This window comes from Fundulus heteroclitus, chromosome 16 (genome assembly GCF_011125445.2).
Source record: "Fundulus heteroclitus isolate FHET01 chromosome 16, MU-UCD_Fhet_4.1, whole genome shotgun sequence".
NCBI lineage: Eukaryota > Metazoa > Chordata > Actinopteri > Cyprinodontiformes > Fundulidae > Fundulus > Fundulus heteroclitus.
In genome coordinates, this window is record NC_046376.1 from 3,014,722 (window position 1) to 3,034,035 (window position 19,314).

The 19,314-nt window shown below is 46.7% G+C and overlaps 4 protein-coding genes across 4 annotated transcripts; 1 reads left to right on the forward strand and 3 right to left on the reverse strand.

Moving 5' to 3' along the window:
- Window positions 1–876: 876 nt before the first annotated feature.
- On the reverse strand, window positions 877–3,666 carry LOC118566467 (heat shock 70 kDa protein 1-like). Its single transcript, XM_036148707.1, has 2 exons — window positions 3,556–3,666; window positions 877–3,213 (listed from the first exon to the last, which is right to left on the reverse strand). Exon 2 carries the CDS (start codon window positions 3,188–3,190, stop codon window positions 1,271–1,273), a length of 1,920 nt encoding a protein of 639 aa, XP_036004600.1. The 5' UTR covers window positions 3,191–3,213; window positions 3,556–3,666; the 3' UTR covers window positions 877–1,270.
- A 1,508-nt stretch (window positions 3,667–5,174) lies between these two features.
- Window positions 5,175–7,964, reverse strand: LOC118556568 (heat shock 70 kDa protein 1). Its single transcript, XM_036148706.1, has 2 exons — window positions 7,854–7,964; window positions 5,175–7,515 (listed from the first exon to the last, which is right to left on the reverse strand). The coding sequence occupies exon 2, from the start codon at window positions 7,490–7,492 to the stop codon at window positions 5,573–5,575; it is 1,920 nt and encodes a 639-aa protein (XP_036004599.1). The 5' UTR covers window positions 7,493–7,515; window positions 7,854–7,964; the 3' UTR covers window positions 5,175–5,572.
- A 1,512-nt stretch (window positions 7,965–9,476) lies between these two features.
- LOC105924564 (heat shock 70 kDa protein 1) lies at window positions 9,477–12,355 on the reverse strand. The gene is made up of 2 exons (XM_012860380.3): window positions 12,274–12,355; window positions 9,477–11,813 (listed from the first exon to the last, which is right to left on the reverse strand). The coding sequence occupies exon 2, from the start codon at window positions 11,788–11,790 to the stop codon at window positions 9,871–9,873; it is 1,920 nt and encodes a 639-aa protein (XP_012715834.2). The 5' UTR covers window positions 11,791–11,813; window positions 12,274–12,355; the 3' UTR covers window positions 9,477–9,870.
- A 2,083-nt stretch (window positions 12,356–14,438) lies between these two features.
- On the forward strand, window positions 14,439–16,560 carry LOC118566269 (heat shock 70 kDa protein 1). The gene has a single exon (XM_036147738.1). It carries the CDS (start codon window positions 14,462–14,464, stop codon window positions 16,379–16,381), a length of 1,920 nt encoding a protein of 639 aa, XP_036003631.1. The 5' UTR covers window positions 14,439–14,461; the 3' UTR covers window positions 16,382–16,560.
- The last annotated feature ends 2,754 nt before the right edge of the window (window positions 16,561–19,314 follow it).

Genomic DNA, 19,314 nt, shown 5'->3' on the forward strand with positions numbered 1-19,314 from the left:
ATCCCAGATGCTCTAAGCAGCCTTTCCACAGGTCCTTCCTCCCAGCTGCTGCCAGAATTTATCATCTCTGCTGCTCACAACAGACTCAGTGAGTGTTTACCAAATGCTGATGGTTGCTCTGGTTCTGATCCGATCAGGAATCATTTACACGTCTCTCAGACGCTGATGTCCATTTGCTCACGCGTTAGCTACTCTGGGGTATTGCTGTACAATCATGCATTTTGAAGTTTTCTCACATGGTTCTGTAAACCAGCTCTTCTTTCTCCTCTATTTAACTAGAATATTGCTTTTTAATATATGTGCTGTATTATCAATAATTGTGCAATATTTTCTTCTTTCCCTCTGAAAAGTTCATCTCTGTGGCTTTTATGAATGACTGATTGTAGTGTAAAGCACTTTGGGTCGTCAGACTAAAACATTGCACTGTACATTTATCGCTTAGAGCTTATATTTAAACTACCTTGATATTCATATTATCAACGTAGTGTCTAAATCTGTGAATAGGTTTTTGCTACTGTCATGCCTGAATTTCCCCGTTGTGGGATAATAAAACGTATTACTTATCTTATTAAATGAATGAATTACTGCAGGACGTCTGCAGACCTCAAAGCCATAATGAGGAGTTAATTTAGCCATTAGCTCAGAAATCCTGGAGCAGCGATGCGTCAAAATGGCCAGTGGCTCTGGAGTTGTTCATGTTTTGAGCAGGAATGATGGGAAACTTTATGTAATGACGTTGTTGCTCCTGGTCGATGGTGAAGATCAGCTAAAGAGTGAAATTATTTCTTAGTGTATGCCCCACGTGAAATTAGATGTATTTTATGGTAATCAACAGTTCACAATATTTGAGAACAATGAACAGAAAAATGTCTCAAACAAGCTTCTCTTTCATCTTTATTACATTGACCAGCATGTTACAGATGAAAAATACATTCAGAAGTCACATATTTGGAAAACACTCCCAAGAAAATACTTTAAGATGAGAAAAAGATAAAAAGGTAGAACAATTTTCCAAGTTTGATCATTTAGTGTTCAACACATTTTAATAAAAAGACCCATAAAAACCTTGTGTGCAGGACATTTTTCATTGCAATGGTCAAAGCACCTTCAGCATGAAGTCTCTAGAGCTCAGTAGTGTTCATGAAGCAAAGATGAACTCCCATCTTCCATGGGGAGCAGCGTGTGAGCGGTCTAGAAGGAGTCTGGGGTTCTAACAGGTCCAGGTCAACCCTAAACAGTCCAGGAGATGAGAGTCCACCTGAGGGGCCCTCTAGTCCACCTCCTCAATAGTGGGCCCCTGGGTGTGGGCTCCTGCCTGCTCTCTACAAGTACCAGTGGGCCTCCCTCCCTGATACAACTTGCTGATGATGGGGTTGCACACCTTCTCCAGCTCTTTCTGCTGGTGCTGGTACTCGTCTTTCTCGGCCAGCTGGTTGTTCTCCAGCCAGCTGATGGTCTCCTTGCACTTGTCGATCACCTTCTTCTTGTCTTCCTCGCTGATTTTGCCCTTCAAGCTCTCGTCCTCCACGCTGCTCTTCATGCTGAAAGCGTAGGACTCCAGGGAGTTCTTGGCAGCGACCTTGTCCCTCTGCAGCTCGTCCTCGGCTTTGTACTTGTCAGCGTCCTGCACCATCCTCTCGATCTCCTCCTTGCTCAGTCGGCCCTTGTCGTTGGTGATGGTGATCTTGTTCTCTTTGCCGGTGCTTTTGTCCACCGCAGACACGTTGAGAATGCCGTTGGCGTCCACGTCGAAGGTCACCTCGATCTGCGGGACCCCTCGGGGAGCGGGGGGGATTCCCGTCAGCTCAAACCTGCCCAGCAGGTTGTTGTCCTTGGTCATGGCTCTCTCCCCTTCGTAGACCTGGATCAGGACCCCGGGCTGGTTGTCAGCGTAGGTGCTGAACACCTGGGTCTGTTTGGTGGGGATGGTGGTGTTGCGTTTGATCAGGGCCGTCATCACTCCTCCGGCCGTCTCGATGCCCAGCGACAGAGGAGCCACGTCCAGCAGCAGCAGGTCCTGGACGTTCCCCGAGGTGTCTCCCGTCAGGATGGCGGCCTGGACGGCGGCGCCGTAGGCCACCGCCTCGTCCGGGTTGATGCTCTTGTTCAGCTCCCGGCCGTTGAAGAAGTCCTGCAGCAGTTTCTGGATCTTGGGGATTCGGGTGGAGCCTCCCACCAGGACCACGTCGTGGATCTGGCCCTTGTCCATCTTGGCGTCCCTCAGGGCTTTCTCCACGGGCTCCAAGGTTCCCCTGAACAGGTCCGAGCACAGCTCCTCAAAGCGAGCCCTGGTGATGGCGGTGTAGAAGTCCACGCCCTCGAACAGAGAGTCGATCTCCATGCTGGCCTGGGAGCTGGAGGACAGGGTCCTCTTGGCCCTCTCACAAGCTGTGCGCAGCCTCCTCAAGGCTCTCTTGTTCTGGCTGATGTCCTTCTTGTGCTTCCTCTTGAACTCCTCCACAAAGTGGTTGACCATGCGGTTGTCAAAGTCCTCTCCTCCCAGGTGGGTGTCTCCGGCCGTGGCCTTCACCTCAAAGATGCCGTCCTCGATGGTCAGGATGGACACGTCGAAGGTGCCTCCGCCCAGGTCGAAGATCAGGACGTTTCTCTCTCCCATCTTGCCTTTGTCCAGACCGTACGCGATGGCCGCCGCCGTGGGCTCGTTGATGATCCTCAGGACGTTGAGGCCCGCGATGACGCCCGCGTCTTTGGTGGCCTGTCGCTGCGAGTCGTTGAAGTAGGCGGGGACCGTGATGACGGCGTTGGACACCTTGTGGCCCAGGTAGGCTTCAGCGATCTCCTTCATCTTTACCAGCACCATGGATGAGATCTCCTCGGGGAAGAAAGCTTTGTTCTCCCCTTTGTACTCCACCTGAATTTTGGGCCTCCCTCCTTCTGACAGCACCTTGAAGGGCCAGTGCTTCATGTCCGCCTGCACCACCGCCTCATCAAACTTCCTTCCAATCAGCCTCTTGGCATCAAACACGGTGTTACCGGGGTTCAGGGCCACCTGGTTCTTGGCCGCGTCCCCGATCAGCCTCTCCGTGTCAGTGAAGGCCACGTAGCTGGGGGTGGTCCTGTTGCCCTGGTCGTTGGCGATGATTTCTACTTTCCCGTGCTGGAAGACCCCCACGCAGGAGTAGGTGGTGCCCAGGTCGATGCCGATGGCCACGTTTTTAGCTGCAGACATCTTGGCTCACTTTCCTTTCAGTCCTAAACCAGCAGAGACACACGTGAGAAGCAGAAGGATTCAGGAGGACAGGAGGGATTTATTCCCTTTAACAAACATTGACACAGTTCAGATTTTTACTGGACTTTATGGCAGTTAGAGCTCAAAATAAAACAGCTTTTCTAATGCTGTGGAGAGACAGCCTCAGAGAGGCTCACAGTCCTTTGTCCCAGAAAGCTGGTCTTCACTTTCCTGTCTCTGACTAAACTCCATAAAGTCCATTTGTTGTAATTACATCAGTGAATAAATGCATGAATGTAGTTTCCTGTGGCTGTAAAAGCAAAATAGGAGGAAAGTGTGAAGCAGAAGATGAAATGAGAACTTACTGTAGACCAGAGTCTCCTCTGCAGAGCTTCTTGAAGCTTCCTCCTCTTGTGGATCTCTCCTGATCTTCTCTGAAGGTCTCTTAGTCTCAATCTGCCTCCTGCTCGCTCTCGCCGCTATTTATAGCCTGTCAGCGCTTCGCGCGGCTTCTCCAGCCTTCGTCCAATCACAGAGCGCAGAGCGCGATGACGTCACCCGGTAGAAGTTTCTACCGGCTTCTTGTCGCTTCGAGAAAATGTTAGAAATGGACAGAAAATGCCGATTAATTCAGGAGATTTCATGAGCTGTCAGAGCGGAAATGACCCAGAAAATATGAAAATATTACAGCAGAAATATCAACATGTTGATTTAATAAAGCGCTCAAATCTGGCTGAAAACTGCAGCTTTATCTGATATATTTTCAATTTCTCAGCCAGGAACCTGACTGTGGATTTCAGACTGACTTGGAGCGGCTACTGTGGCTTATCAGGCTGTACAATTAGTTTCGAATCATAAGTGATATTTTATGTGATCTATTTTGAGGAGTAAATTGTCTGCATAAAAAGGTTGAATTAAAAACAGGGTACACATTTCTAATGTTATAAAAATGTTTCAGAAATGCTGAGCTCTTTGAGCTTCAGACGGTTCTGTTTTACTGGTTTTCTTTTGCGTAATTTTTTTTTTTTTTTTTTTTTTTTTTTGTTTCTGCTGCCTGTTTAAACAAATTTGTTGTCAGTTGCAGGTGTTTTTTCTGAAATTCTCTGGGGGTCAGGGTCCCGTTTATAACTTCTGATCCATCATCTTTATTCATGTCCTTTTTCCTCCCAAACAGCCAGGTTTCTTTCATCTTTTAAAAGGTTTTCTCACAGTTTGCTGAAACTCTGCCTTGCTGCGCTTTGATTTAGCTCCCTGTGTCTGAAGAAGCTCAACATTTAAAGAAAGTAAGAATCTGGACACATAAGGAGTCCTCACGTGATTTTATTGTTTTCACTTCATCATTTAATGTGTTATTAAATCCCATCTTTTCCTTTAGACTTTCAGTGTTTGAGTTGATTACAATAATATATATAGTGATCTTGTTTGTCTGTCGGTGAGATGGGACCTGAGTCTCTGTCAATGTCAACTATAATTATATAGCACATTTAATCCAGATGCCTCTTTCCAAAGTGCTTTACACAGCAACAATATATATATATATATATTGCAGCTGTGGCCATTCTAGTTTGTCCTCTTTTTGTCCCCCTAAATATTCATATTATTAACGTAGTGTCTAAATCTGTCTATGGGTTTTTGCTACTGTCATGCCTGAATTTCCCTGTTGTGGGATAATGAACGTATTATTTATCAAATGAATGAATTACTGCAGGACGTCTGCAGACCTCAAAGCCATAATGAGGAGTTAATTTAGCCATTAGCTCAGAAATCCTGGAGCAGCGATGCGTCAAAATGGCCAGTGGCTCTGGAGTTGTTCATGTTTTAAGCAGGAATGATGGGGAACTTTATGACGTTGTTGCTCCAGGTCTATGGTGAAGATCAGCTAAAGAGTGAAATTATTTCTTAGTGTATGCCCCACGTGAAATTAAATGTGTTTTATGGTAATCAACAGTTCACAATATTTGAGAGCAATGAACAGAAAAATGACTCAAACAAGCTTCTCTTTCATCTTTATTACATTGACCAGCATGTTACAGATGAAAAATACATTCAGAAGTCACATATTAGGAAAACACTCCCAAGAAAATACTTTAATATGAGAAAAAGATAAAAAGTAGAACAATTTTCCAAGTTTGATAATTTAGTGTTCAACACATTTTAATAAAAAGACCCATAAAAACCTTGTGTGCAGGACATTTTTCATTGCAATCATCAAAGCAACTTCAGCATCAAGTCTCTAGAGCTCAGTAGTGCTCATGAAGCAAAGATGAACTCCCATCTTCCATGGGGAGCAGCGTGTGAGCGGTCTAGAAGGAGTCTGGGGTTCTAACAGGTCCAGGTCAACCCTAAACAGTCCAGGAGATGAGAGTCCACCTGAGGGGCCCTCTAGTCCACCTCCTCAATAGTGGGCCCCTGGGTGTGGGCTCCTGCCTGCTCTCTACAAGTACCAGTGGGCCTCCCTCCCTGATACAACTTGCTGATGATGGGGTTGCACACCTTCTCCAGCTCTTTCTGCTGGTGCTGGTACTCGTCTTTCTCGGCCAGCTGGTTGTTCTCCAGCCAGCTGATGGTCTCCTTGCACTTGTCGATCACCTTCTTCTTGTCTTCCTCGCTGATTTTGCCCTTCAAGCTCTCGTCCTCCACGCTGCTCTTCATGCTGAAAGCGTAGGACTCCAGGGAGTTCTTGGCAGCCACCTTGTCCCTCTGCAGCTCGTCCTCGGCTTTGTACTTGTCAGCGTCCTGCACCATCCTCTCGATCTCCTCCTTGCTCAGTCGGCCCTTGTCGTTGGTGATGGTGATCTTGTTCTCTTTGCCGGTGCTTTTGTCCACCGCAGACACGTTGAGAATGCCGTTGGCGTCCACGTCGAAGGTCACCTCGATCTGCGGGACCCCTCGGGGAGCGGGGGGGATTCCCGTCAGCTCAAACCTGCCCAGCAGGTTGTTGTCCTTGGTCATGGCTCTCTCCCCTTCGTAGACCTGGATCAGGACCCCGGGCTGGTTGTCAGCGTAGGTGCTGAACACCTGGGTCTGTTTGGTGGGGATGGTGGTGTTGCGTTTGATCAGGGCCGTCATCACTCCTCCGGCCGTCTCGATGCCCAGCGACAGAGGAGCCACGTCCAGCAGCAGCAGGTCCTGGACGTTCCCCGAGGTGTCTCCCGTCAGGATGGCGGCCTGGACGGCGGCGCCGTAGGCCACCGCCTCGTCCGGGTTGATGCTCTTGTTCAGCTCCCGGCCGTTGAAGAAGTCCTGCAGCAGTTTCTGGATCTTGGGGATTCGGGTGGAGCCTCCCACCAGGACCACGTCGTGGATCTGGCCCTTGTCCATCTTGGCGTCCCTCAGGGCTTTCTCCACGGGCTCCAAGGTTCCCCTGAACAGGTCCGAGCACAGCTCCTCAAAGCGAGCCCTGGTGATGGCGGTGTAGAAGTCCACGCCCTCGAACAGAGAGTCGATCTCCATGCTGGCCTGGGAGCTGGAGGACAGGGTCCTCTTGGCCCTCTCACAAGCTGTGCGCAGCCTCCTCAAGGCTCTCTTGTTCTGGCTGATGTCCTTCTTGTGCTTCCTCTTGAACTCCTCCACAAAGTGGTTGACCATGCGGTTGTCAAAGTCCTCTCCTCCCAGGTGGGTGTCTCCGGCCGTGGCCTTCACCTCAAAGATGCCGTCCTCGATGGTCAGGATGGACACGTCGAAGGTGCCTCCGCCCAGGTCGAAGATCAGGACGTTTCTCTCTCCCGTCTTGCCTTTGTCCAGACCGTACGCGATGGCCGCCGCCGTGGGCTCGTTGATGATCCTCAGGACGTTGAGGCCCGCGATGACGCCCGCGTCTTTGGTGGCCTGTCGCTGCGAGTCGTTGAAGTAGGCGGGGACCGTGATGACGGCGTTGGACACCTTGTGGCCCAGGTAGGCTTCAGCGATCTCCTTCATCTTTACCAGCACCATGGATGAGATCTCCTCGGGAAAGAAAGCTTTGTTCTCCCCTTTGTACTCCACCTGAATTTTGGGCCTCCCTCCTTCTGACAGCACCTTGAAGGGCCAGTGCTTCATGTCCGCCTGCACCACCGCCTCATCAAACTTCCTTCCAATCAGCCTCTTGGCATCAAACACGGTGTTACCGGGGTTCAGGGCCACCTGGTTCTTGGCCGCGTCCCCGATCAGCCTCTCCGTGTCAGTGAAGGCCACGTAGCTGGGGGTGGTCCTGTTGCCCTGGTCGTTGGCGATGATTTCTACTTTCCCGTGCTGGAAGACCCCCACGCAGGAGTAGGTGGTGCCCAGGTCGATGCCGATGGCCACGTTTTTAGCTGCAGACATCTTGGCTCACTTTCCTTTCAGTCCTAAACCAGCAGAGACACACGTGAGAAGCAGAAGGATTCAGGTGGACAGGAGGGATTTATTATCTTTAACATTGACACAGTTCAGATTTTTACTGGACTTTATGGCAGTTAGAGCTCAAAATAAAACAGCTTTTCTAATGCTGTGGAGAGACAGCCTCAGAGAGGCTCACAGTCCTTTGTCCCAGAAAGCTGGTCTTCACTTTCCTGTCTCTGACTAAACTCCATAAAGTCCATTTGTTGTAATTACATCAGTGAATAAATGCATGAATGTAGTTTCCTGTGGCTGTAAAAGCAAAATAGGAGGAAAGTGTGAAGCAGAAGATGAAATGAGAACTTACTGTAGACCAGAGTCTCCTCTGCAGAGCTTCTTGAAGCTTCCTCCTCTTGTGGATCTCTCCTGATCTTCTCTGAAGGTCTCTTAGTCTCAATCTGCCTCCTGCTCGCTCTCGCCGCTATTTATAGCCTGTCAGCGCTTCGCGCGGCTTCTCCAGCCTTCGTCCAATCACAGAGCGCAGAGCGCGATGACGTCACCCGGTAGAAGTTTCTACCGGCTTCTTGTCGCTTCGAGAAAATGTTAGAAATGGACAGAAAATGCCGATTAATTCAGGAGATTTCATGAGCTGTCAGAGCGGAAATGACCCAGAAAATATGAAAATATTACAGCAGAAATATCAACATGTTGATTTAATAAAGCGCTCAAATCTGGCTGAAAACTGCAGCTTTATCTGATATATTTTCAATTTCTCAGCCAGGAACCTGACTGTGGATTTCAGACTGACTTGGAGCGGCTACTGTGGCTTATCAGGCTGTACAATTAGTTTCGAATCATAAGTGATATTTTATGTGATCTATTTTGAGGAGTAAATTGTCTGCATAAAAAGGTTGAATTAAAAACAGGGTACACATTTCTAATGTTATAAAAATGTTTCAGAAATGCTGAGCTCTTTGAGCTTCAGACGGTTCTGTTTTACTGGTTTTCTTTTGTGTAATTTTTTTTTTTTTTTTTTTTTTTTTTTTGTTTCTGCTGCCTGTTTAAACAAATTTGTTGTCAGTTGCAGGTGTTTTTTCTGAAATTCTCTGGGGGTCAGGGTCCCGTTTATAACTTCTGATCCATCATCTTTATTCATGTCCTTTTTCCTCCCAAACAGCCAGGTTTCTTTCATCTTTTAAAAGGTTTTCTCACAGTTTGCTGAAACTCTGCCTTGCTGCGCTTTGATTTAGCTCCCTGTGTCTGAAGAAGCTCAACATTTAAAGAAAGTAAGAATCTGGACACATAAGGAGTCCTCACGTGATTTTATTGTTTTCACTTCATCATTTAATGTGTTATTAAATCCCATCTTTTCCTTTAGACTTTCAGTGTTTGAGTTGATTACAATAATATATATAGTGATCTTGTTTGTCTGTCGGTGAGATGGGACCTGAGTCTCTGTCAATGTCAACTATAATTATATAGCACATTTAATCCAGATGCCTCTTTCCAAAGTGCTTTACACAGCAACAATATATATATATATATTGCAGCTGTGGCCATTCTAGTTTGTCCTCTTTTTGTCCCCCTAAATATTCATATTATTAACGTAGTGTCTAAATCTGTCTATGGGTTTTTGCTACTGTCATGCCTGAATTTCCCTGTTGTGGGATAATGAACGTATTATTTATCAAATGAATGAATTACTGCAGGACGTCTGCAGACCTCAAAGCCATAATGAGGAGTTAATTTAGCCATAAGCTCAGAAATCCTGGAGCAGCGATGCGTCAAAATGGCCAGTGGCTCTGGAGTTGTTCATGTTTTAAGCAGGAATGATGGGGAACTTTATGACGTTGTTGCTCCAGGTCTATGGTGAAGATCAGCTAAAGAGTGAAATTATTTCTTAGTGTATGCCCCACGTGAAATTAAATGTGTTTTATGGTAATCAACAGTTCACAATATTTGAGAGCAATGAACAGAAAAATGTCTCCAACAAGCTTCTCTTTCATCTTTATTACATTGACCAGCATGTTACAGATGAAAAATACATTCAGAAGTCACATATTAGGAAAACACTCCCAAGAAAATACTTTAATATGAGAAAAAGATAAAAAGTAGAACAATTTTCCAAGTTTGATAATTTAGTGTTCAACACATTTTAATAAAAAGACCCATAAAAAACCTTGTGTGCAGGACATTTTTCATTGCAATCATCAAAGCAACTTCAGCATCAAGTCTCTAGAGCTCAGTAGTGCTCATGAAGCAAAGATGAACTCCCATCTTCCATGGGGAGCAGCGTGTGAGCGGTCTAGAAGGAGTCTGGGGTTCTAACAGGTCCAGGTCAACCCTAAACAGTCCAGGAGATGAGAGTCCACCTGAGGGGCCCTCTAGTCCACCTCCTCAATAGTGGGCCCCTGGGTGTGGGCTCCTGCCTGCTCTCTACAAGTACCAGTGGGCCTCCCTCCCTGATACAACTTGCTGATGATGGGGTTGCACACCTTCTCCAGCTCTTTCTGCTGGTGCTGGTACTCGTCTTTCTCGGCCAGCTGGTTGTTCTCCAGCCAGCTGATGGTCTCCTTGCACTTGTCGATCACCTTCTTCTTGTCTTCCTCGCTGATTTTGCCCTTCAAGCTCTCGTCCTCCACGCTGCTCTTCATGCTGAAAGCGTAGGACTCCAGGGAGTTCTTGGCAGCCACCTTGTCCCTCTGCAGCTCGTCCTCGGCTTTGTACTTGTCAGCGTCCTGCACCATCCTCTCGATCTCCTCCTTGCTCAGTCGGCCCTTGTCGTTGGTGATGGTGATCTTGTTCTCTTTGCCGGTGCTTTTGTCCACCGCAGACACGTTGAGAATGCCGTTGGCGTCCACGTCGAAGGTCACCTCGATCTGCGGGACCCCTCGGGGAGCGGGGGGGATTCCCGTCAGCTCAAACCTGCCCAGCAGGTTGTTGTCCTTGGTCATGGCTCTCTCCCCTTCGTAGACCTGGATCAGGACCCCGGGCTGGTTGTCAGCGTAGGTGCTGAACACCTGGGTCTGTTTGGTGGGGATGGTGGTGTTGCGTTTGATCAGGGCCGTCATCACTCCTCCGGCCGTCTCGATGCCCAGCGACAGAGGAGCCACGTCCAGCAGCAGCAGGTCCTGGACGTTCCCCGAGGTGTCTCCCGTCAGGATGGCGGCCTGGACGGCGGCGCCGTAGGCCACCGCCTCGTCCGGGTTGATGCTCTTGTTCAGCTCCCGGCCGTTGAAGAAGTCCTGCAGCAGTTTCTGGATCTTGGGGATTCGGGTGGAGCCTCCCACCAGGACCACGTCGTGGATCTGGCCCTTGTCCATCTTGGCGTCCCTCAGGGCTTTCTCCACGGGCTCCAAGGTTCCCCTGAACAGGTCCGAGCACAGCTCCTCAAAGCGAGCCCTGGTGATGGCGGTGTAGAAGTCCACGCCCTCGAACAGAGAGTCGATCTCCATGCTGGCCTGGGAGCTGGAGGACAGGGTCCTCTTGGCCCTCTCACAAGCTGTGCGCAGCCTCCTCAAGGCTCTCTTGTTCTGGCTGATGTCCTTCTTGTGCTTCCTCTTGAACTCCTCCACAAAGTGGTTGACCATGCGGTTGTCAAAGTCCTCTCCTCCCAGGTGGGTGTCTCCGGCCGTGGCCTTCACCTCAAAGATGCCGTCCTCGATGGTCAGGATGGACACGTCGAAGGTGCCTCCGCCCAGGTCGAAGATCAGGACGTTTCTCTCTCCCGTCTTGCCTTTGTCCAGACCGTACGCGATGGCCGCCGCCGTGGGCTCGTTGATGATCCTCAGGACGTTGAGGCCCGCGATGACGCCCGCGTCTTTGGTGGCCTGTCGCTGCGAGTCGTTGAAGTAGGCGGGGACCGTGATGACGGCGTTGGACACCTTGTGGCCCAGGTAGGCTTCAGCGATCTCCTTCATCTTTACCAGCACCATGGATGAGATCTCCTCGGGGAAGAAAGCTTTGTTCTCCCCTTTGTACTCCACTTGAATTTTGGGCCTCCCTCCTTCTGACAGCACCTTGAAGGGCCAGTGCTTCATGTCCGCCTGCACCACCGCCTCATCAAACTTCCTTCCAATCAGCCTCTTGGCATCAAACACGGTGTTACCGGGGTTCAGGGCCACCTGGTTCTTGGCCGCGTCCCCGATCAGCCTCTCCGTGTCAGTGAAGGCCACGTAGCTGGGGGTGGTCCTGTTGCCCTGGTCGTTGGCGATGATTTCTACTTTCCCGTGCTGGAAGACCCCCACGCAGGAGTAGGTGGTGCCCAGGTCGATGCCGATGGCCACGTTTTTAGCTGCAGACATCTTGGCTCACTTTCCTTTCAGTCCTAAACCAGCAGAGACACATGTGAGTTTAACTTTGGCTGAAAGAACTTGATCAGATATTTGCCAGTTTTGATTCAGATGTTAATGATTGACCTCTGTTGAGGTGCGCTTCTTGAGTGGTAAATTCCAATAATTAATTCAATTAAATTTTATTCAATTCTATTTTATTTATAAAGCGCTAATTCATGAAACATGTCATCTCAAGGCACTTTACAAAGTCAAATTCAATCAGATTATACAGTATTACAGATTATACAATATTAAATATTTCTACTAGTGAAATAATTGTTATTATTTGTATGATTAGTAAATACATCTTGCTATGCTTTTTCAATGATGTTATCTGTCATTTAACAGTCAGTTGTCTTGAAACATTTCTTGCTTTTTGAACCCCCCAGAAGCTGAAAGGTAATTTTCCCCCTTGGCTTCAACCCCCCATGAGAAATGAAAAGCTGTACTTACAGATGAGTGTTGATGTTCAGCGCTGAGATGAAGCGACTTCTTCTTCTTCTTCTTCTTCTTCTGCTCTGATTCTGGGACTGTTTCTGCTCTCTCACCTCATGCTTCCTCCTTTTATTTCCACCTGAAGCTGTCTGGCACCTTCTAGACCTTTCACACACGGCACCATCAAGGCGGCGAGCACACCACACACAGCTTCCGGTTCACAGCTTCAGAATAAAAGCACAGCTTCAACAGTTTATGGGAGAGACCTGCACTCTACATAGACTGAAGAAAAGGTTGAACTGTTTCCGGTAAGTTTTCGGTAACTTGGTGGATTTTTCTAATCAGAGGCGGAGAGCAGCTTTTGCTGCTGGACGCGTGAAGAACTTTCTGGAGAGATACAAAGGATAAACGAGACAGAACCTTTAGAACCGGATAGCAGAACCTCTGATTTAATGAATGTGGTTCCGATAACCAGACCATCGGAAACAGACTTTTCTTTGGATGCTCTGTCGCTCAGTCAGCCTCCAGTTACCTGGTTCAGAAACTGAAAGAGGAAAATCCGGAAATCTGCCCGGAACCGATGGTTCCCCGAGTTTATAAGGAGATAGTTCTGGTCAATATTTCCCTTTAAAATGTGGATATCACACAAAATGAAGGGAGAAGTTCAGCAGCCCACTTAAACGGGCCAGATTCTGCAGTACATAATTCTCTATATTTTGAAGAAAAGACAATGTCATTCTGATGCCTTTGTCCACATTTTGTGTGCAATAGTTTTATATAAATACATATGTTATTGTAATCAACTCAAACACTGAAAGTCTAAAGGAAAAGATGGGATACATTTAATAACACATCATTAAATGATGAAGTGAAGTCAATAAAATCACGTGAGGACTCCTTATGTGTCCAGATTCTTACTTTCTTTAAATGCTGAGCTTCTTCAGACACAGGAAGCTAAATCAAAGCGCAGCAAGGCAGAGTCTCAGCAAACTATGAGAAAACCTTTAAAAGATGAAAGAAACCTGGCTGTTTGGGAGGAAAAAGGACATGAATAAAGATGATGGATCAGAAGTTATAAACAGGACCCTGACCCAGAGCATTTCAGAAAACACCTGCAACTGACAACAAATGTGTTTAAACAGGCAGCAGAAACAAAACAAAAAAATAAAATAAAAATAAAAAATAAAGTAAAAATTACACAAAAGAAAACCAGTAAAACAGAACCGTCTGAAGCTCAAAGAGCTCAGCGTTTCTGAAACATTTTTATAACATTAGAAATGTGTACCCTGTTTTTAATTCAACCTTTTTATGCAGACAACTTACTCCTCAAAATAGATCACGTAAAATATCGCTTATGATTCTAAACTAATTGTACAGCCTGATAAGCCACAGTAGCCGCTCCAAGTCAGTCTGAAATCCACAGTCAGGTTCCTGGCTGAGAAATTGAAAATATATCAGATAAAGCTGCAGTTTTCAGGCAGATTTGAGCGCTTTATTAAATCAACATGTTGATATTTCTGCTGTAATATTTTCATATTTTCTCGGTCATTTCCGCTCTGACAGCTCCTGAAATCTCCCGAATTAATCGGCATTTTCTGTCCCTTTCCAACATTTTCTCGAAGCGACAAGAAGCCGGTAGAAACTTCTGCCGGGTGACGTCATCGCGCTCTGCGCTCTGTGATTGGACGAAGGCTGGAGAAGCCGCGCGAAGCGCTGACAGGCTATAAATAGCGGCGAGAGCGAGCAGGAGGCAGATTGAGACTAAGAGACCTTCAGAGAAGATCAGGAGAGATCCACAAGAGGAGGAAGCTTCAAGAAGCTCTGCAGAGGAGACTCTGGTCTACAGTAAGTTCTCATTTCATCTTCTGCTTCACACTTTCCTCCTATTTTGCTTTTACAGCCACAGGAAACTACATTAATGCATTTATTCACTGATGTAATGACAACAAATGGACTTTATGGAGTTAAGTCAGAGACAGGAAAGTGAAGACCAGCTTTCTGGGACAAAGGACTGTGAGCCTCTCTGAGGCTGTCTCTCCACAGCATTAGAAAAGCTGTTTTATTTTGAGCTCTAACTGCCATAAAGTCCAGTAAAAATCTGAACTGTGTCAATGTTAAAGATAATAAATCCCTCCTGTCCACCTGAATCCTTCTGCTTCTCACGTGTGTCTCTGCTGGTTTAGGACTGCAAGGAAAGTGAGCCAAGATGTCTGCAGCTAAAAACGTGGCCATCGGCATCGACCTGGGCACCACCTACTCCTGCGTGGGGGTCTTCCAGCACGGGAAAGTAGAAATCATCGCCAACGACCAGGGCAACAGGACCACCCCCAGCTACGTGGCCTTCACTGACACGGAGAGGCTGATCGGGGACGCGGCCAAGAACCAGGTGGCCCTGAACCCCGGTAACACCGTGTTTGATGCCAAGAGGCTGATTGGAAGGAAGTTTGATGAGGCGGTGGTGCAGGCGGACATGAAGCACTGGCCCTTCAAGGTGCTGTCAGAAGGAGGGAGGCCCAAAATTCAGGTGGAGTACAAAGGGGAGAACAAAGCTTTCTTCCCCGAGGAGATCTCATCCATGGTGCTGGTAAAGATGAAGGAGATCGCTGAAGCCTACCTGGGCCACAAGGTGTCCAACGCCGTCATCACGGTCCCCGCCTACTTCAACGACTCGCAGCGACAGGCCACCAAAGACGCGGGCGTCATCGCGGGCCTCAACGTCCTGAGGATCATCAACGAGCCCACGGCGGCGGCCATCGCGTACGGTCTGGACAAAGGCAAGACGGGAGAGAGAAACGTCCTGATCTTCGACCTGGGCGGAGGCACCTTCGACGTGTCCATCCTGACCATCGAGGACGGCATCTTTGAGGTGAAGGCCACGGCCGGAGACACCCACCTGGGAGGAGAGGACTTTGACAACCGCATGGTCAACCACTTTGTGGAGGAGTTCAAGAGGAAGCACAAGAAGGACATCAGCCAGAACAAGAGAGCCTTGAGGAGGCTGCGCACAGCTTGTGAGAGGGCCAAGAGGACCCTGTCCTCCAGCTCCCAGGCCAGCATGGAGATCGACTCTCTGTTCGAGGGCGTGGACTTCTACACCGCCATCACCAGGGCTCGCTTTGAGGAGCTGTGCTCGGACCTGTTCAGGGGAACCTTGGAGCCCGTGGAGAAAGCCCTGAGGGACGCCAAGATGGACAAGGGCCAGATCCACGACGTGGTCCTGGTGGGAGGCTCCACCCGAATCCCCAAGATCCAGAAACTGCTGCAGGACTTCTTCAACGGCCGGGAGCTGAACAAGAGCATCAACCCGGACGAGGCGGTGGCCTACGGCGCCGCCGTCCAGGCCGCCATCCTGACGGGAGACACCTCGGGGAACGTCCAGGACCTGCTGCTGCTGGACGTGGCTCCTCTGTCGCTGGGCATCGAGACGGCCGGAGGAGTGATGACGGCCCTGATCAAACGCAACACCACCATCCCCACCAAACAGACCCAGGTGTTCAGCACCTACGCTGACAACCAGCCCGGGGTCCTGATCCAGGTCTACGAAGGGGAGAGAGCCATGACCAAGGACAACAACCTGCTGGGCAGGTTTGAGCTGACGGGAATCCCCCCCGCTCCCCGAGGGGTCCCGCAGATCGAGGTGACCTTCGACGTGGACGCCAACGGCATTCTCAACGTGTCTGCGGTGGACAAAAGCACCGGCAAAGAGAACAAGATCACCATCACCAACGACAAGGGCCGACTGAGCAAGGAGGAGATCGAGAGGATGGTGCAGGACGCTGACAAGTACAAAGCCGAGGACGAGCTGCAGAGGGACAAGGTGGCTGCCAAGAACTCCCTGGAGTCCTACGCTTTCAGCATGAAGAGCAGCGTGGAGGACGAGAGCTTGAAGGGCAAAATCAGCGAGGAAGACAAGAAGAAGGTGATCGACAAGTGCAAGGAGACCATCAGCTGGCTGGAGAACAACCAGCTGGCCGAGAAAGACGAGTACCAGCACCAGCAGAAAGAGCTGGAGAAGGTGTGCAACCCCATCATCAGCAAGTTGTATCAGGGAGGGAGGCCCACTGGTACTTGTAGAGAGCAGGCAGGAGCCCACACCCAGGGGCCCACTATTGAGGAGGTGGACTAGAGGGCCTCTCAGGTGGACTCTCATCTCCTGGACTGTTTAGGGTTGACCTGGACCTGTTAGAACCCCAGACTCCTTCTAGACCGCTCACACGCTGCTCCCCATGGAAGATGGGAGTTCATCTTTGCTTCATGAACACTACTGAGCTCTAGAGACTTGATGCTGAAGTTGCTTTGATGATTGAAATGTAAATTGTCCTTAAAGCTGTAAATATTTTCACAGTGTAAATATATTTTATCTCTGTCTTGCTGGTCATTGCAGTAAAATAAAATATACAGAATTTTATGGTTGGTGTTTTAGTTTTCTGTTCTATATATTTATTTTTACGTGGGGGGTGGGAGAGAACTAAAAACATCTTCAACATTGAAAACATATTGATATTTTCTAAAAATCTAAATGATCCAAATGATCCTGATCTGGAAGTTTCAGCGTCATAAAAATTAAAACCACCTCTGGCTGCTAGAGCGCTGTGAAGGAAAGGTGAGTTTATTTGAACAGTTCAAAGTGCTGTACATGATTAGAACAACACAAAGCAGAAATTACACTGCAGAGGTGAAATAGTAATGACAGGTTGGAAACTTACGTTTCAGTATTTTGAGGTTCCGTCTAATGTTAATAATTCCTGTAGGTAGATTTGTTTAGCAGGGGCTCCGACATTCACACAAACATCTGAACACACCTGAAACCATTCAAATAAACATAACAGTGATCAAAGCAAGCAGGGCACAGAAAATAACAAGGATTGAAAACAGGATAAATTTATAGGAACTAAAAAGTTTAAACCATAAAACTAAAATGATTAAACCGTAATAAAATCTGTTAAATCAGTTAAAACGGGGGGAGAGTGATGCATCATTTCAGCTTGTTCAGGTCAGAACAAGGCTGGTTTTAAAACACACCTGAAGACCTTCAAGTCTCTTTCTCACGGTTGACTTCAGTAGTCAGAATTTATGAACACAGCATGAAATTAATCTGGGTTAATTGGTTGTTTGCTGAGATGCATTTGTGATAAAACCAAAGTTCAAACACATATGAAAGCTCAAACTCTGAAGATTATTCTTTGCTCTTTTACAAAGTAAACTTGCTAATTCCTTTAAATCTGAAATTTAAAGGTCCCTCATGACCCGAGGATTTCAGTCCAAACACTGTTTCTTAGACACCTGAAAACGGACTAAAAAATGATCAATTTCTCTTCAAACGTACGTTTCTTTCTCGTGACAGATCTGTAAATAAGCTTTAGAGAATAAGTCTTCTAAACACTCTGGTTTGTGATTAAAGAGGAGGATTTAACTTTATACCTTGTACATGTTTTAGCAACAAAATGATCAAATCAGTCCAGGAATGTGTCCAAAAGACTCTGAATAAACTCATTTACAGATCAGGTTGACAGCCTTTAAGTCCGTGTTATGGCGTCTGAAAGCCTAGGTTTGGACTAAAATTCTTTTGATCTCAAGAGACCAAAGTTCAACTAACTCTAGCTGAACTAATCCCTGGTTTTAGTTTTCTGATTTATGGCTGCGTTCTCTGAGCTGCATTTAATTCTCACATACACAGCAAATCCAACATGCTCAAATCAACACTGTCAGATTTGATTTAAACACTGTTGAAGTGTCTATATGGGTCCACACCAGAGAGAGTCAATTTGACTCTTTTTGGAGAGTTGGCACCGTAACTCATATTTAGTGTTAAATAATAAATCTTTCTGGAGTTGATCATTTAACACTTAATTACACCAAATAGGGGTTAGAATTGGAATATTAACACTCTCATGGAATGTTTTTTCTAACTACATAGGAGTTATTCTCTAATACTAAATGCTGAAGAATTTACTTTTCTGAACATATAAAAATCCCTTGGGAAAAATAAATAAATAAAGAAGCAATGTTTGTTTGTTTTTTCAGAAAATATTTATTTCAAAAGTGCACCACAATTAGAAAATATTTTTCAAAACATGTAACAATGTGGAACAATATACATGTTCTCACTTTTATTAGAATATTGACTATCAAAAGGTCTGACATAGGTGAGCTTGTCAATGCAAATAATAACATGCTCATTATTTTTTTCTTCAATACGGTATACATGAAAGTGTTCATCAAAGTACAAGGTGTTGGCAGTACAGCCTATTATGAATGTCTGCTGTTCATGTATTATAATATGGCAAATTTTATTAAACACAGGTAGATCATTGGACATTGCAGTACATATAAACAGTCCAACCTGGTATTCAGTGCCATAATTTCGTACCCAGTTTGTAAGTAAAAAGTTTGAGCATGAATCCAGATTTAAGGTGTTAGACAGTAGATCTCCACCTTCCAGGCTATTGGCTGTTCTTGATTTTAAAGGACCATATTCAAATCTTTTGAAACAATAGTTTCAATAACAATAGTTTCAATAATTTTCATAATAGAAGGCCAATTGACGCTGATGTCGCTTTACAAGAGATTTTGTAAGATTTTAAAATTTTTTGACAGACTTTTTAAAAAAAAAACTATGTTTAGCCTCGAAACGCATACACCATATATAAACGAGAGGGCCAATTTTCTTTATACACCTTGGATAGTGAATCATTAGGTGGTGTTTCGGGATTAATTTTTTATCTGGGAACAAATTTTTAAACAAGTTATGATGGTCACAGATTAAATGTTTCAGGTAACATATCATGCCATCAGTAAGGACTGGGGACAACACAATATTAACAATCTGCAACAACAGGAGAACTAGGTTCCAGTGGTTATTGTCCCGCTCAATGTCACCAAAAATGAGTGGAATATGGCGGATGATGCATAATGACTGAATGGCATTTAAACCTAAGTGCTTGCTGTTATCTTTTATTTTTAACCCACTTGGTTTATTTTTTCGCTCGACAAAACCATAATTAAAACTCTGTATCCTGTCGAGTAATGTACCAATGGAGATGTAGCCACTTTTGATCA

Excerpts from the sequence above, each read along its gene's own strand:
- LOC118566467 (XM_036148707.1), bottom strand. The coding sequence starts at position 3,190 with ATGTCTGCAGCTAAAAACGTGGCCATCGGCATCGACCTGGGCACCACC.
- LOC118556568 (XM_036148706.1), bottom strand. The coding sequence starts at position 7,492 with ATGTCTGCAGCTAAAAACGTGGCCATCGGCATCGACCTGGGCACCACC.
- LOC105924564 (XM_012860380.3), bottom strand. The coding sequence starts at position 11,790 with ATGTCTGCAGCTAAAAACGTGGCCATCGGCATCGACCTGGGCACCACC.
- LOC118566269 (XM_036147738.1), top strand. The coding sequence starts at position 14,462 with ATGTCTGCAGCTAAAAACGTGGCCATCGGCATCGACCTGGGCACCACC.